At 44.1% G+C, this 14577-nt stretch overlaps 2 protein-coding genes across 2 annotated transcripts in view; one reads left to right on the forward strand and one right to left on the reverse strand.

Moving 5' to 3' along the window:
• The first annotated feature begins 3092 nt into the window (after positions 1-3092).
• On the forward strand, positions 3093-8637 carry LOC112549897 (galectin-related protein A-like). The gene is made up of 4 exons (XM_025201344.1): positions 3093-3119; positions 5898-5986; positions 6773-6947; positions 7565-8637. The coding sequence occupies exons 1-4, from the start codon at positions 3093-3095 to the stop codon at positions 7706-7708; spliced, it is 435 nt and encodes a 144-aa protein (XP_025057129.1). The 3' UTR covers positions 7709-8637.
• Positions 8638-10397: 1760 nt separating this feature from the next.
• PLEK2 (pleckstrin 2) overlaps positions 10398-14577 on the reverse strand; it is a 16888-nt gene continuing 12708 nt past the window's right edge. The window contains exons 8-9 of the mRNA XM_006021400.3: positions 13067-13145; positions 10398-11662 (exon numbers count right to left, since the gene is read on the reverse strand). Coding sequence (XP_006021462.1) covers positions 11535-11662; positions 13067-13145 — 207 coding nt within the window. The 3' untranslated portion in view covers positions 10398-11534. The remainder of the gene's footprint in view (positions 11663-13066; positions 13146-14577) is intronic.

The raw sequence follows: 14577 nt of genomic DNA on the forward strand, positions 1-14577 counted from the left end.
ATGAGAAGCAGTACTGCCTGAATAGAAATGTCACTGCCCCTCCCAGGCAGTTAGTTTTAAAGCTTGGGTACAGCAGGAACCAAAGAAGGGTCCAGGTGCACCACTGTGCCCCTTCTGGATCCACCCTGAGGCTGGAGTTTCCGTTTCTCAGTGTAGATGGTACAGGAGACCCTTCCCTCCCACATGCTCCTGCCTGCCTCCTCAACAGCTGCTCCTTGCCCCTTGCTACTTTCCCACAGTGCATGCTGGATCCCGCGGGCTGGGGCATCAGGGAGTGCCGCACCATGTTAGATGCACAAATGCACCACTAGATGCACAAATATCAATCGCAAGATAAACACAGAGATTTCAAATAGGATTCCAGAATGTCAAAACCACTGGCCCTGCAGTGCTCTTTCTGGATTCTTTACAACAGACAAATAGTTCTAGTATTTTTCTGTGGTTAAAAATTGAGTGAAAACTAAGAGCCATCATTTTCCAATTAGTTTCTTATGGGCAAATCTAAAATTTTGAAAAAGGAGATGCAGGTGGTGAAATGCACCATCACATATGAAACAACACATTTTTCTCCAGTTAAAAATGAACTAGGAGTTGTACTCATATGCTAGGAGCCTAGGGCTGTATTGAAGCAAAACAATATGTAACTTAATTAGAATGAGCTAAAAACAGTTTGTAGGGCTGTGATATAGGAGCATCATTACCCAAAACAGCTAACAGATAGCAGAACTGCAGAACAAAGGATAGCTTGACTGGGGAACAGCAAGACCATTAAAAAGGAGACAGTCATTAACACCTGTGAAATGAAGAGTTTAGAAGGGATGGGGTAGTAGACTATAATGAGCCATGAAGTCAGTTGACTCTCTTAGCACTGTCTGACTAGAAATGTTACTGCTACTTCCAGGCACTTGGCTTTAAACTTTGGGTGAACCAGGAATCAAAGGGGGATGCAACTACATCATTGTACCTCCCCCTGGATCCACTGATAGATAATGCCTAAGTGTTGACAGTGGGGGGCCAGAACTTCACACTGTTGTTGCGGCCCCCTCTGTTACCAGGTGCTGGCTCCATTCGGGTTGCAGGCTTGCGCCCTATGCCCTGTTGTAGGGGCAGAAATCACACCCCCACTCCTGTTGCTCCCAGGCCCTGGTTCCATCCAGGCTACAGCCTTGCACCTCGCTGTTGGTGCAGAAATCTGGGGGGGGGGGGGCATATGCCCCGTCATGCCCCACCCATGCGTTGCCTATAGATCCACCCCTGCAGCACCTTGAGTCTCAAAAAGTCAAGAAACCACAGCTTTACTAAGAGCTATCTGATGTCTGTTGAATCCTTTCTCCCAGAGGAGAGGATGGGGGTTTTCTTGTACCTTGCGCAATCACATAAGCAGCAATTCCAAACAGGAGCTAGAAGTGATCCCCAAAACTCATGAAACTTTAAAAAATATATAACATTATATATTTTCTTTCTTTAATTTTCCATCTACTGTCCTCTGGATGTTGATCCTCTAGGATTCGTATTACAAGATTTCTTAACAAACACAAGGGCTAAGAACTTCATTTTAATAACTACAAAAATCCAAGAGTTTCAGGAAATACCACAGCTGGACTTCAAGCAAAACAGTACTTACAAGATTTGTGATAAAGCAATCAGAGTTGTCCATGCTATACACCTGGGTGATTCTCAATCAGAGTGCCGTGAGATCCTTTTTAAGGGTGCCATGGCGTGCTGTACAACTGTTGGCTGTGCAAATACTTATATGTGATTCACAAGATAAGCCTAGAGATTTCAAAACGGAGTCCATGGTGTCAAAAACATTCTGACCTGTTTCGGTGTGTCTTTGCAACAGAAGAATTGCTTTGTTATTTTTCGATGGTCGAGAAATGAGTGAAAGCTAAGACCTGGCATTTTCTGAGGGATGCTTTGAGTCTAAGAAGGTTGAGAACCATTGACTTATGCAGAGAGTGCAGAACTCAAGTCAAATATAAAATAAGTAAAAAAAAAAATTCCACTTTTGGTAGCATTTTCTAGGCCTTTCTCTTAACAAACTAACCGTGACATCCAGGAAGACTTGCCAATTAATTCCCATCCATCTGTTTGAAATAAAAGTTGACCTAATTTACTCTTTTTAAAAATATATAGTATGTTAATTTAATGCTGGACAAAGGAACTTTATTGACTGACAGCCCTGGAGAATTAAATCTTCTGCATACTCCCTGAAGATACAGCTTGGGCAGTGGCAGTACATACATCTCGCACACTGCACTTTTGATACATCTCAACTATGAATCACCTTGCATGCAACCATGAAGGACATAGGAAGCCCCTCACACCCATCCCATCCTTGTTTTTTTCTTTTTAAACTCATAGCAAAGAGTCCACTTACTGCCATTGTTTATGCTGCTTTTTGTGATGGGTAAGATGCATAGACACTGCCTTTGGTTTTTGTGGTGGGTGGTTTATTTTTTTGTGTTCCCATGCTGAGCCCCATGCATGTCCAGAAGAGACAGTTCATTACTTCAACCTGTCTTGCCCAATGTGGCTCGTGGGTGCTAAGCACCCACTAATTTTTTCCATGGGTGCTTGAGCCCTGAAGCACCCACAGAGTTGGCACCTATGGTAAAAGGTCCTAAGAGAAACTGGATTGGGACCACCAATACAGAAGCCATTAAGCAGTCATATGATTTTCATTCACGACCAATGTTAATACTGTACTGAGCTCTTGCATGAATTTTTTTAAGTCAGTGCAGCTCACCACAGAAGCATAGGGCCACACTTCAGGGTGATGGTTGAGCACTCTAGCTGAAGACTAGAACTGATTATTAGCATCCATCAGTTTCCAAACTTTTCAGCCATCCAGTCCCTTCCAATTTCTCTATTTCCTTTGGCCGATCAGTGGAAGAGGAGAAGTAAGCTGTTGTGACTCAGCTCTTTGGGCGGGTGGGTCTATCTAGTGTTTGACAAAGATAATGCCCCCTACTACATCCTCCCTTTTTCTGGGACTTTCACTAGCTTTTTTTTCTTAAACACATGCAAAAAGAAAAGTAAACATAGTTCCTAGGGTGCTGTGCAAAGAAACAACTGTAAAGACAGAAGCCATGACAGAAAATGACAAGCGCACAAAAGTAAGTGAAATAATTTACTGGAAATTTTGTTGTTGCTAGAAATATGTTTTTTGCATATGTAAGTGCATGAAAAAGACAAAACTGCCAGAGGTTCCTGAGCCCTCCTGTGACCAAATTAAGACCCTTCCAGAGCTATTGCTGCTACCTCCCGCTGGATCTATGAGCAGATTCCAAGAGTGCCTTCAGGCCCTGCTCAGCCAAAAAATGGCTTAGGAAGGATCAGACCCCTGACAATTCAGAGCATGAGGGATGAATGTTATAATCACATGGAAACCAGATGCAAATGAACAACTGTTCTCAGGGTGTAGGGACTTTCCAGCACTAATTAATCTTTTCAGCCCCATTCAGATTACTAAGCATTGTTTAGTTGTGCTGCTTATAACAAAATAAAGCAAGAAGGGTTGATGGAATCAAAACATACCTATGCAGTGATGAAGGTCAGTGCTGGTTTGTGCCCTACATTAAACTCTCTGCTACTTTGCCACTACTATTGCTACTCTGCAGTTTAATAAATCTCACATTAGGTAGGTACTCTTCCTCTGCTAGGCAGCCTGAATTATACTCTTGAGGTCTCAGCCTCCTACGGTGAACAACTGTGTATTATTATTACATCTGTACATTTTTAATGTAGAAGTTTTATTTTTGTTAATTTAAAATAAAATTAGACAAACAAACAAAAATGCACAGTCCAATTATATCTGTTTAACAGGAAAGGGAAACATTAATCCAAATACCAAAAAGTACACCTGGAATCGTCTCCCAAGGGGATTGAAAACCAAAGTAGCCTCTAGGAAAAGTCTTGGAACACTCCCACATGAGGCCCAGGGAGATAGACACCATTTCTATCTCATATTCGCATTTATTTATATATTTGATATATGTCACCCTTCCCAACAGAGGCCCAGGGCAGCTTACTGTAAGAGAAAAAAAACTTATAAAACAAGAGAACAAAAGAAGAACAAGCCAATTTATAAAAGCAGGTGGAATATTAAACTAAAATGGGAAGGTCTTAAAGTGCTTTTGGAAAGTGTGCAGGCTCAGGCATTACTTGGGTATTCTTAGGTGGTTACCATATAAGTCTGAAGTCAGGCAGTACTGTAACTGAGGAGTGGGGATCAGGGCAGCAGCACCAGGCACTGCCTTAGTTGGTGGGGAGGCAGTGGGGAATAACCACTGCCAAATAATTGCTGGCAGCTGGCTGCACTACTGGTGGCAGTGCAGCAGTCAGCTCAGAGCTGCTCTGTTGTACCTGTGTGTTACATGTTAATACACAATAAAAGTTCTGGGCCCTACATATCTAAGGGACAGCCCTCTCCTTTATGCACCATCACAACCCCTGAGGTCAGCCAAGAGCAACCTCCTGTAAGTCACATCAATGGGCCACGTTCATTTCATCAAAACATGTGGGACGCCATTTTCTTTAGTCATTCCTCAGCACTGGAACTCCTCCTGAAAAGGAACAGATGTTTTAGGAGTTGCAGAGTTAGTCCTTTTTCAGCTGTAATCTTGCAACAGATCTAATACTGGTCAAATTTTCCAATTAGCTCTATAAAATAACTCAAAACACAATGTGAAATACTTACTCCTGAATGGAAATTGCTTTATTAGAACAAAAGACTATGCAAACTGCTACACTGATGGAATGTTTAATGGGCTTTGACCTGTGCTACTCAAAGGAGTTTGTCACATATATTTATTGACCAACCCACTTTGTTCTTTTAATTTCTTTCTTCCTGGGCTGAGCTAGTGGTGCCGAACTTTTTTCCACTGTGGGTCAGATGAGGGGTGTGGGAATGTTTCGTGGGTCAGATTGGGCTGCCATGCCAGGATTGGGTCCCATGCTCTTCCCTCCCCACTTGCACACATGGATCCAAGCCCTACATCACCCTTGCGCTCTGGAATTGGGACCTGGAGCCCTATGCCACCTCCTCCTGGCCCCACTCCCTGGGATCAGGACCCACACCACCCCGTGCACCCCAATCTAGCATGCAGGGCCATACTATCCAGCTCACAGGTCCGGAAATGTGGCAGCAGGGGAGCAGTGCCACCACTCCCTCACTACCAAAAGTTCAGACCTGTGGGGAACCCTGCAGGCCGTATGACTCAGAGTCGGGGGCCTGATTTGGCCTGCAGACTGGGGGTTGTGAACTCCTGAGTTAAACCTTGCAATACCTCACTTGGGCAGAGCTTTTGGTCTTTTGGCAGAATAAGGCCAGGAGGAGTTACCCTTTTGCCTCTAAAATCAGTCTTAATTCTTCACACAAATAGGAAAATAATGCACATAATGAAGTGAACTGCCAATAACACCCCACATTTTTATAACACCTTCTCTCTGAGGAGATTCAAACTCCTGTATACACAATGAATTGATACAATTACATAGTGCTTGTTTATAGCATTTTACATTTTCAAAACAGTTTATAAGCACGAATTCACAGACCATTTGTTCTGTTCATATCTGATGGAAATCTTTGTTCTATACCTCTGCATTAACCATTGCCCCTGTTAATCATCACAAGCCCCTGCAACAGATCCGGGAGCTACTTGGTATAATAAAGATTGAATTGATTTAATTAGGAAGCCTGTGTGTGTATGTGTGTGTAAATGGTAGATGTTTAAACGGATAAATAGATTATTTGGATAGAAGGCATGTGAGAGAACTCAAGGTGATAATAAATGCAGCTTGTCACATGGCTCTGCAACTTATCTTAGACATCACCACCACATGCATCCATAAATATAGATGGACTGATAATATTGTTGGGATTTTTTCACTAGGTGGAACAATATGTTGGGGAAACCAAAGGAGGGTTGAACCCAGCCATGAAAATCACTATCATCGGGGCCATAAGTTCCAGGCCCAAGAGGTAAGTGAGGGAGCTGCTGTTTAGTTGGTTGTGTCATGTACAGAAGTAGCTGCCTTCTATAGCTGGTCATAAGTACAAGAGATTCCTGGAAAGTCTACCCTTTTGGGGTGGGATGAGGGGGAAGGAAAGCCGTACTGATTTAATTTATGGGCTAATCTAATCTCTCCCTTCGTACAGCAAGACTGAAGCTGGGACAAGAATTCACAGCCCAATTTCCCTGAAATGTGGGAAAGTGATATATCAAATACCTTCTTCTGCTTGTCTGTGTGGTTGGTATATACCATCTGGTGTGCACATTTAGCCTTTTTCTCTCTTGGACAGTATCAGGTTCAATTCTTCTTTTCCTTTTTCAAAGAAAACAAAGGAGAAAAATAATCTGTGATCACACATTAAAGTCTTTTAAAATACATTGGTTATAACTACATTGTTATTGTCAATACATTGGCTATAACTACAGTGTAATTGGCTATAACTACAGTGTCGTCATGTCCTATGTAACCAGCCTTGCTGAATGTGACCACACTGGCACGAGGTCTGCATAAGATTGGCTAAGCACCTCCAAAGCCAAAACTTGAAATGGATTCTTTATGGTTAGTTGGCTCTTCTTCACTTATTCCAAAATCCAAACACAGAGATCGTTTTTGAATGTTACAACCATCAGGTCATTAAACTATGGCCCTAGCGCACACTGAATGATAATGGTGGATACAGTATCTCCTTATGGACATCTGTCATGCCAACTGTTTCCTGAAATCCTGTTCCTGACCATTTACTTGGTTCCTTCAGCTTTGCAGTGACTCTGCTCTCTGACCCTGTGGATATAAGCAAGGATGTCGGGCTGTTGTTTGCAGTCAATTTTAGTGATAAGTCTATCACTCGGAATGCACGGACTGCTGGGAAATGGGGAAGAGAGGAGAAGAATATTCCCTACTTCCCATTCACAGCAGGGGACACATTTAAGGTAATCTTTTTAGGTGGGGTGAGGAGAAACTAGATTGAGGGATTCACTGAGTATATCACAGCACATTTTATCATTATCAAAAGTTACCAAATTGATGGTCCTAGTTATACCAGTTTTCCTTTATCTGCCATTTGAGTGTACTGGAAGGGGAACAGCAGCAATGCAAGCTTCTCCCAACACCTGTTGACTAAAAGAAATACCTTTGTGAGCAACTCAATTCTCCAGTTTGCTGAGAACTTGTAAAACAAAAGACCACACGGTGGCTTTTCAGCAGCAGTAAAATGCGTTCTATGCAGGAGGGAAACTGAGGTTCTAGACCAGGGGCAGGCAATTATTTTGGGCAGAGGGCCACTTACTGAGTTTTGGCAAGCCATTGAGGGCCACATGACAGGCAGCCCCAGGCAGATAAATATTCATTTTCTAAACTTTTTAGGGGCCCCGTGGGCCAGATAGAATGGCCTGGCAGGCTGCACCCGGCCCCCGGGCCACATTTTTCCCACCCCTGTTCTAGACAGACTTTGCACAGCACTTCCCAGAGCATTTGTGACTCTGTGTTCTAGGCTGCTAAATCTGTGACGCTGACTTCTAATGTCCACTTTGCCATTGTTTCTTTGCAGATGGAACTCTTGTGTGAGCACCAGCAGATGCGGGTCTTGATTGATGGGCGGCAATTCTGTGATTTCACTCACCGCATTCAGACCCTGAGCATGATAACATCTTTACACATCTCAGGGGATGTCATACTTACCAAGGTGGCTTGAAAGAAAGACCCCAATCTTATCAGTAGATTAAGACAGACGCACTTCTGGTTGGATAGAAAAGTGATCTCCCTTCTCTTCTGAGTATTTCTTGAGATCTAAAATGTGGACTTTGATTTGGTTTGGTTTAGTTTTGTTCACAAATTCAGAACTTCTGCTTTTTCTCATAGAGACTGTAGGGCTGCAGTGGCAGGGCTCGTTCAAACAAATCTGAGGCCCAATGCAAAGCCATTCACTTGACCTCTCAAACTGAAAGGCTTATGATTCAGTATGCAGCCTTCCCTCCCCTCATCAGCTCTAAGCTGTTATCAGCTGGAGGGGTTCAGTACCCTGAGGGTAGAGGTGGGCGTTAACCATGTGTCTAAAACTGAAGAGTGTGATTGTGGCTGGGCTTAAGGTATAGAGGATGATGATTTTCTGCAACGTAAGTGAGAGAATCTGAAATACATGAACTAGATTCACGTTAGAGGGAGAGCAAGCCTAATACTCAAGGGAGCTCAAGCCATCACCACACTTCTCTGTCAGCACTAAACCCCTAGTGCTTCACACCATGAAGTAGTAACTGCTCCACAAGCATTTCTGTTTCTCCTGGGGCTGCCCCTGTGATTCCAAATCCTCTGTAACTGCAAGTTTAGAAGCCTTAGCTGAACTGGTCCTCTGCAGTGCTGCCTATAGCTAAACCTATCACCTGTTTTGTTCTGTTCTGTATGTCCTTTGTTCTTATATGCAGCTGAAAATGCCTACTTACTTGCAAATCCCTTTAGCTATTTTGTTAAATTAATATTTGTACCACTTTAATGTTGTGATGACTATTTGCACCTGTATGTTTTGCAAAGCTTCCAAACATGTAGCTATAATGATTATACATATATATGCATTATAATCACAATGGATTTTGTGCTTTGTGAACTATGAAAGAACTATAATCCCTCCCAGAGACTTTCAATTGACATGCCTCTGACTTCTTTTTCTTGTGACTCTCCCTTTTGCTGACAATGGGACATATGCTGATCTCAGTTATCATGGTGCAAATCTGGAGTAACTCCACTAGCCTGATCACATATGCAGCAGGCATACTTCAGCATATCAAATTGCTGCTGACAATGGTTCTGCCTATGCTCTGGGTTCTCCCTCTGATGCTGCTTCCCCCCTGTCATCTTTTCCCAATTCCTCTAGGCATGCTGATTAACATTAACAACCAAAAACATCTGGCTCTCCCTATCCCCTACTGTGCATTGCTGTCCTAAATTGCATCTATAGGAAGTTAATTTGTCCAATAAGAAGTGCTTACAATATAGGAAGGAGATGAAATCCTCTGTATGAAGGGAGGATATTTTCTCAGTATATACATTAAGTGGGTGGACAAAAAGGTGCTATTCAGGGAAGCATGATCTGTTATATAAAGTACTGGAATAGGATTTAAGAATCATAGGTTCTGTTTCTCGTATTGCCATCAACTTCCTGTGTGATGTTGGAGGAGAGATATAAAACAGAAGGTCATAGATCTTTTTTTGGATGCTCTGTAGAGGATATGTCTACTGGTACTCAGAAACCAAGAGGGATATTCTAAATGAGTAAATGGACTATCTGGGTATTTTTTAAATCATTCACATAAATCACACGTTTTCAGTCTGTAAGCGATGGCATATTATCAGTATGAAAAAGGGGTACTAGCATGCTCTGAGGGAGAAGTAGTCCAAAAGATCCCTCTCATTTTCATTTGAAAATTTTCCCCATACATCAATATGCCAGTCTCCCTGCTTTCAGCAAGTCCTTCACATGAAGGGTCCTATGAATCGTGCATAGGAGATTATTCCATAACAACAATGTTGAGAAACTATGGGTGAAGTTTCAGTTTGAACATGTAGCTTAAGTGAAGTACTGTTATTTTCCACATACCCCAATCTGACCTTTGGGAAAGATCATATGAAAGGAAAAGGCTGTCTCAAGAAAACTAAGCTTTTCCTAGATTTCCTAGATTTAATGAAACAAGAGTCAAGTTTAATAGAAAAATAAAGTAAAGTTTAATGGTTCTAAGTGGAAACAACATTAACTAGTACAATATTATTAGAGTTATCAATCTTAATGGTGTTGCACAGAAACTGATTTAGAGTGAAAGCCAGGAGGAAAAGCCCTGCCTTATCATAAATTAGTTCTGAAGTTCTCCCCTCTTTCTTCTAAAATATGAAGAACTGGCCACTGTTAAGGATATTGATATCCAAGGAGATGGACTATTGATCCAACTGGGTATGACAATCAATATGGTCATGTGACACTATGGGATTATCCAGCATATCTGGAGTCTGCATATTGGATTAGAGCAGGGGTGGGCAATTATTTGGGCTGGAGGGCCACTTAAGGAGCTTGGTAAGCTGTTGTGAGCTGGCGGAGTGCTGACCCAGCCCGTCGCAGTGTGGAGGGAGCTGTGTACCACACACCCACTGCCAGGGGCGATGGACAGAGTGAGTGGGCAGAGTCTCCATGAAGACCAGCCCAGGACTCCCACGGGCATGGTGCACTCAGCCGGGCAGATGGGATGGGGTACTAGGGGGATGGGGACCAGCATCCAGGAGCAGGACGGCAAGTGAAGTCGGGATCACAGTAGGGTGACAGCGTGGGGCTGGGGCCTGGGGCAGAGCCACAATCAGGGAGTGGATCACAGCTCTGCCTTGGGCCCCAGCCCCGTGCTGCCACCACCTCTTGATCCTGGCCCTGCCTGCCCATCCCGGATGCCACTCCCTGCACACTCACTGCCCCATCCCATCCTATCCCATCCCATCCCATCCACCTGGGCAAGCACGCCCTGTTTGTGGGGGTCCCGGGCCAGTCTCCATGGAGACCCTTCCTGCCTGCCTGACTGCTCTGTCCAGTGACCCCATCAGTGGGTGTGGGGGGGATGGGCCTGAGGCGCTCAGGCAGTGGGGCTGCATCCAGCGGCAGCAGAGATATTGGCAGTGGAAGCTGGGCAAAGTGAGCCACCACCATGGGGATTGCCAGGAAGCCAAGTCTGGGCACTGTGCCACCCTTGTCCCCGCCCCACTGTGCGCCTGGAGGCGGTGGGACCAGCTGCATGCACAATGGCTGAGGCTGCCCACCATGCCCAAGTTGGGTGGGGCTGAGGGACCCACCATGGGCCAGATAGAATCCCTTGGTGGGCCAGATCTAGCCCACGGGCCATATTGTGCCCACCCCTGGATTAAAGGAACGTTGGATCTTTTCCAGCCTAGTAAGAAACTGAATACTGGTACAGATTGATAACTGAACCTTTAGTTTATTCCAGTGTGTTGATCAAAGTGCACTCAGAATAAGACTACTTAATGTTATCTTAAGGGAGGTGGCCTTGGAGCCCAGAGCTTGTGTTGGCTCTGGTCAACCCACAGGCCTTGCTTTTGTCATTCAGCGCAGTAAGCACCAACTACTGCAATTTACAAGTCTCATAGCAAAGGAGAACCAATAAGGCTTTTCTGCTTTGAGGTGGAGCACAATATAGATCTGCCAGATACAGGGTGACTATTCAGATGACAGGATTCATTCTTTCATCTCATAATATTGTCTCTTCATACACTCATATCTGTTCATATCCATCTGTCATTTCTTTCCCTTAACTTAGATTGTAAGCTCTGTCGGGCAAGGACAATCTTGTTCTGTCTGTACAGTACCCAGCACCTGCTTCAAGCCTGGGTCTCCAAGATGTTATAGTCATACAAATAATAAATAATAAGAAACCATCCAAGATTGAATAATGCTCCCAGGTGAAGACAGCAGCAAATTTACTGTTGAATGCAACTCATTCACCCGTTCTCCATATAGTATGGAGAGTCCACTTGGTTCATGTCAGTCGCTTGATGGCCTCAATCCACTGTGTTCGCTCTGCTTTGGAGCTGGCTTTGATGTAGTAATGAATGTCATTCTTGGTGATTATTTTGAAGAGGTTGCCTTGCACATTCCCTTTCACTCCTGCACAGAAAGCAAGCAATATGTTAGTGGAGAGTACATGGAGAACTGGTTTGCAGCAGGTGTGAATTTTCATTGAGGGAGGAATTTAAATGTACTAACTAAAAGCTAGTAGATTCTTCTGTGAAATTTTGCTGTGAGACTTTGCATAAGCCATTTAATCCCTCTGTGCCTTAGTCTTGCTGGGCACATCTATACGTTTCCTGAATGAACAGTTGGTATTGCACAATCATTTAGTACTTGCTTTAGAAAGTACTAAATGACTGTACAGTACCAGTGGGTACTGCACAGTCCCAGTGGGGCCTGGGGTGTTTTCAAGCCTACTGCACAGTAGCAACAAGCTACTGCACAGTAGCTCATTGCTACTGCGCAGCAACAGCAGCATCACAGTCGGTGCCTGCTCATGCTACGCCACCCTAGCTCATCGCTACAGCAATGTAAGCATCTCGTGTAGACACACCCTCTGTCTGTAAAATGGGGATAGTAAAAAACAGAACAACCTGGCAAGGGTAGGACTAACTAGTTAATGTTATGTGCTGTGAAGTGCTATCTGCATGCTAAATATTTTCGTTGAGGTCAGATATGGCAAAAACTCCACAATAGATTAGATTTGAGCTCCTGCCTGCTCCTGCTCATCTTCAAGCCCCATTTTCATGGGATAATAGTTCCTTCCTCCCCAGCCCATCACAGCTTTAATTTTTAGGATCTCTGTTATTGGGTAGTTTTTTAGTTAGGAAGGAAGAGGAATCACCCTTCTTGAGTATTTTACACTAGGAAGAATGCTTCCCATTCAAGATCCACATTTAGCTCTGTCCTACATACATCGTGTGCTAGTTTACTTTCATATGATAAATGATTTTGACAGAAGAAATGTTGAATCACACAGCTGGGGTCCCAGACAATGTTTTTAAGTTAAACAGATTGATTTTCCATAAGTGACTGCTTTTTCACTGTTATATTTTAAGTCCACTAGATCTGGACCTTGGAAGGTTGAAAGATATAGGAGAGGAAGCAACTGAAGCAAATTGAAAAAAAGAGCACGGGGGACAAGAAATGCCTCTAGATAGTGGTATCAGCATTACCCAGCAACAAAGAATTCCCCACTTTACTGCTACATCTGGAATCTCAACCAGCGCCCTATTCTATTACTATTAGTCACTCAGAACTGACTGAAAAACCCAAAATAAGCAAATGGAAATTTGTGGTTTATACAAAAAGTAGCCCTAAAATGTTCTCAGACATGAGTCCAGTGGCAGGAGACAGATGTGTCACCTTCAGTGCTCTGCTGCTTCCCCTGCTTGGCATTTGAGTCCCAGGCTGGTCTGTTTGCACCAAGTAATGGAACGTGTGAATGAAAACAGATTCTACAATTTTAGTGCAAGTTTGTAAGTACAAGTTCATGCATACCCGTTGGGACTCCATTGTCCTCCAGGGCTGAGACAAGGCAGCTGCGGAGAGAAAATCCACCAACTGGCCTGTTTTCTTCCTGGGGAGAGAAAGAAGAGTTGGGCTTATTTAGAAGGTGGTAGAATTGAAGTGTTCCCTGAGGCAGGTCTGTTATTTTGTAGATGTGAAGACACGAGACCATGCTGAATACTGTGGATTAAGGCAAGACCACCCATTTCATAAGAAAACTCTGCCAGGCACATTTATTTAGATGTAATTCTACCTTGTCCCTCTCAACCACAGGGGTTTTCCTTAATATGGATACCAGAGGTAGTTGCTTAAAGAGACACAGGATAACAATGATATTTGAAACCTATTCACTATTTTACTAACAACAGCTAACATAAAAAAACCCAAACATTTCAATATAGTTTTCCCTGTTGATCCTATTTGTTCATCTTTTAATGTTCTCTCAGCTTGAACAATAAACCTTAATCAGCCTCAATTCCAGGTCCCCTTTCATTATTCCAAGGCTCCAGCATTTGAGTTGATAGCACTGGAGGGAAATGTTTCAAATCAAATAACATTTTCATTTAATGTTTTCTATAAATCTCACCAATGACACTTGTTTTCATACTCAATTTTGTACTGAACTAGGCATCATGCCTCTGCACATGAAGGCAATGACTCAACCTTGCCATAAACGCCGCTCTTCACCACACAAGTTATCACACAGAAGTGAACAGCAGACATTTCTATGAGCACTCTATGATCAAGTCCTAGGCAAGACGAGAATAAGAGAATTGAAAATCCTAGATAATTTAGCCCCAGACGTGGGGAGAAGAAGGATCCCAGAAAGAGCATGGCCCCAGCATGTTTGTGAGAGAATCCAAGAGGCACATGGGTACAAAAGGAGGGGAAATGGGAATCCCAGAGGGGAGAAGGCATAAGTGGGAAAATAAGTATGGGAATTAGGCCTGTGCAAAGCGGCTAGGATTCACTTTGGATTCAGATTTGGCTGATTCGGGGATCAGTGATTCGATTTGGTGATTCGAATCACTGTCCCGAATTGATTTGGTCAAATCTGATTCGGAGATTTGGCTGCTGCCGAATCAGCCGAATCTCTGAATCACCCAGGCCCATCCCCCACCTGCTCTCCTAGCTTGGCAATGGCTGCCCTGCCCACCCCAGCCCCTGGCTCTTTGAAAAAAAAAGACCTGACTCACTGGGTCCTGCTGGGCAAGGGAGCGATCCCCGCTACCCCCCACTGCCTCACGCTGCATGGGGGGCTCGGCATGAGCCCCCCAACCTCCGCCCACTCTCCCAGCCCCCCCCATGGCTACCCACCCACCCACGCCAGCTCTGGCCCTTTAAGGAGAAAAAAACCCCAAGAAACCCTGGGCTCACCAGTTCCTGCCCTGCAGGGGGGGAAATCCCTGTTGCCCTGCGTCACATGAGGGGCTCTTCTATGAGCCCCCTGAAGCCCCAAGGCCACCACAAGAGCTGGTGAGTCTTGGGGTTGGGGGGGGGGG

This window comes from Alligator sinensis, unplaced genomic scaffold (genome assembly GCF_000455745.1).
Source record: "Alligator sinensis unplaced genomic scaffold, ASM45574v1 scaffold768_5, whole genome shotgun sequence".
In the NCBI taxonomy this organism is placed as follows: Eukaryota; Metazoa; Chordata; order Crocodylia; family Alligatoridae; genus Alligator; species Alligator sinensis.

Coding starts and splice junctions, on each gene's coding strand:
- LOC112549897 (XM_025201344.1), top strand. CDS start 3,093: ATGACAGAAAATGACAAGCGCACAAAA. Junction 5,987..6,772: donor ATAAGTTCCAGGCCCAAGAG/GTAAGTGAGGGA, acceptor TGGTTCCTTCAG/CTTTGCAGTGACTCTGCTCT. Junction 6,948..7,564: donor CAGCAGGGGACACATTTAAG/GTAATCTTTTTA, acceptor GTTTCTTTGCAG/ATGGAACTCTTGTGTGAGCA.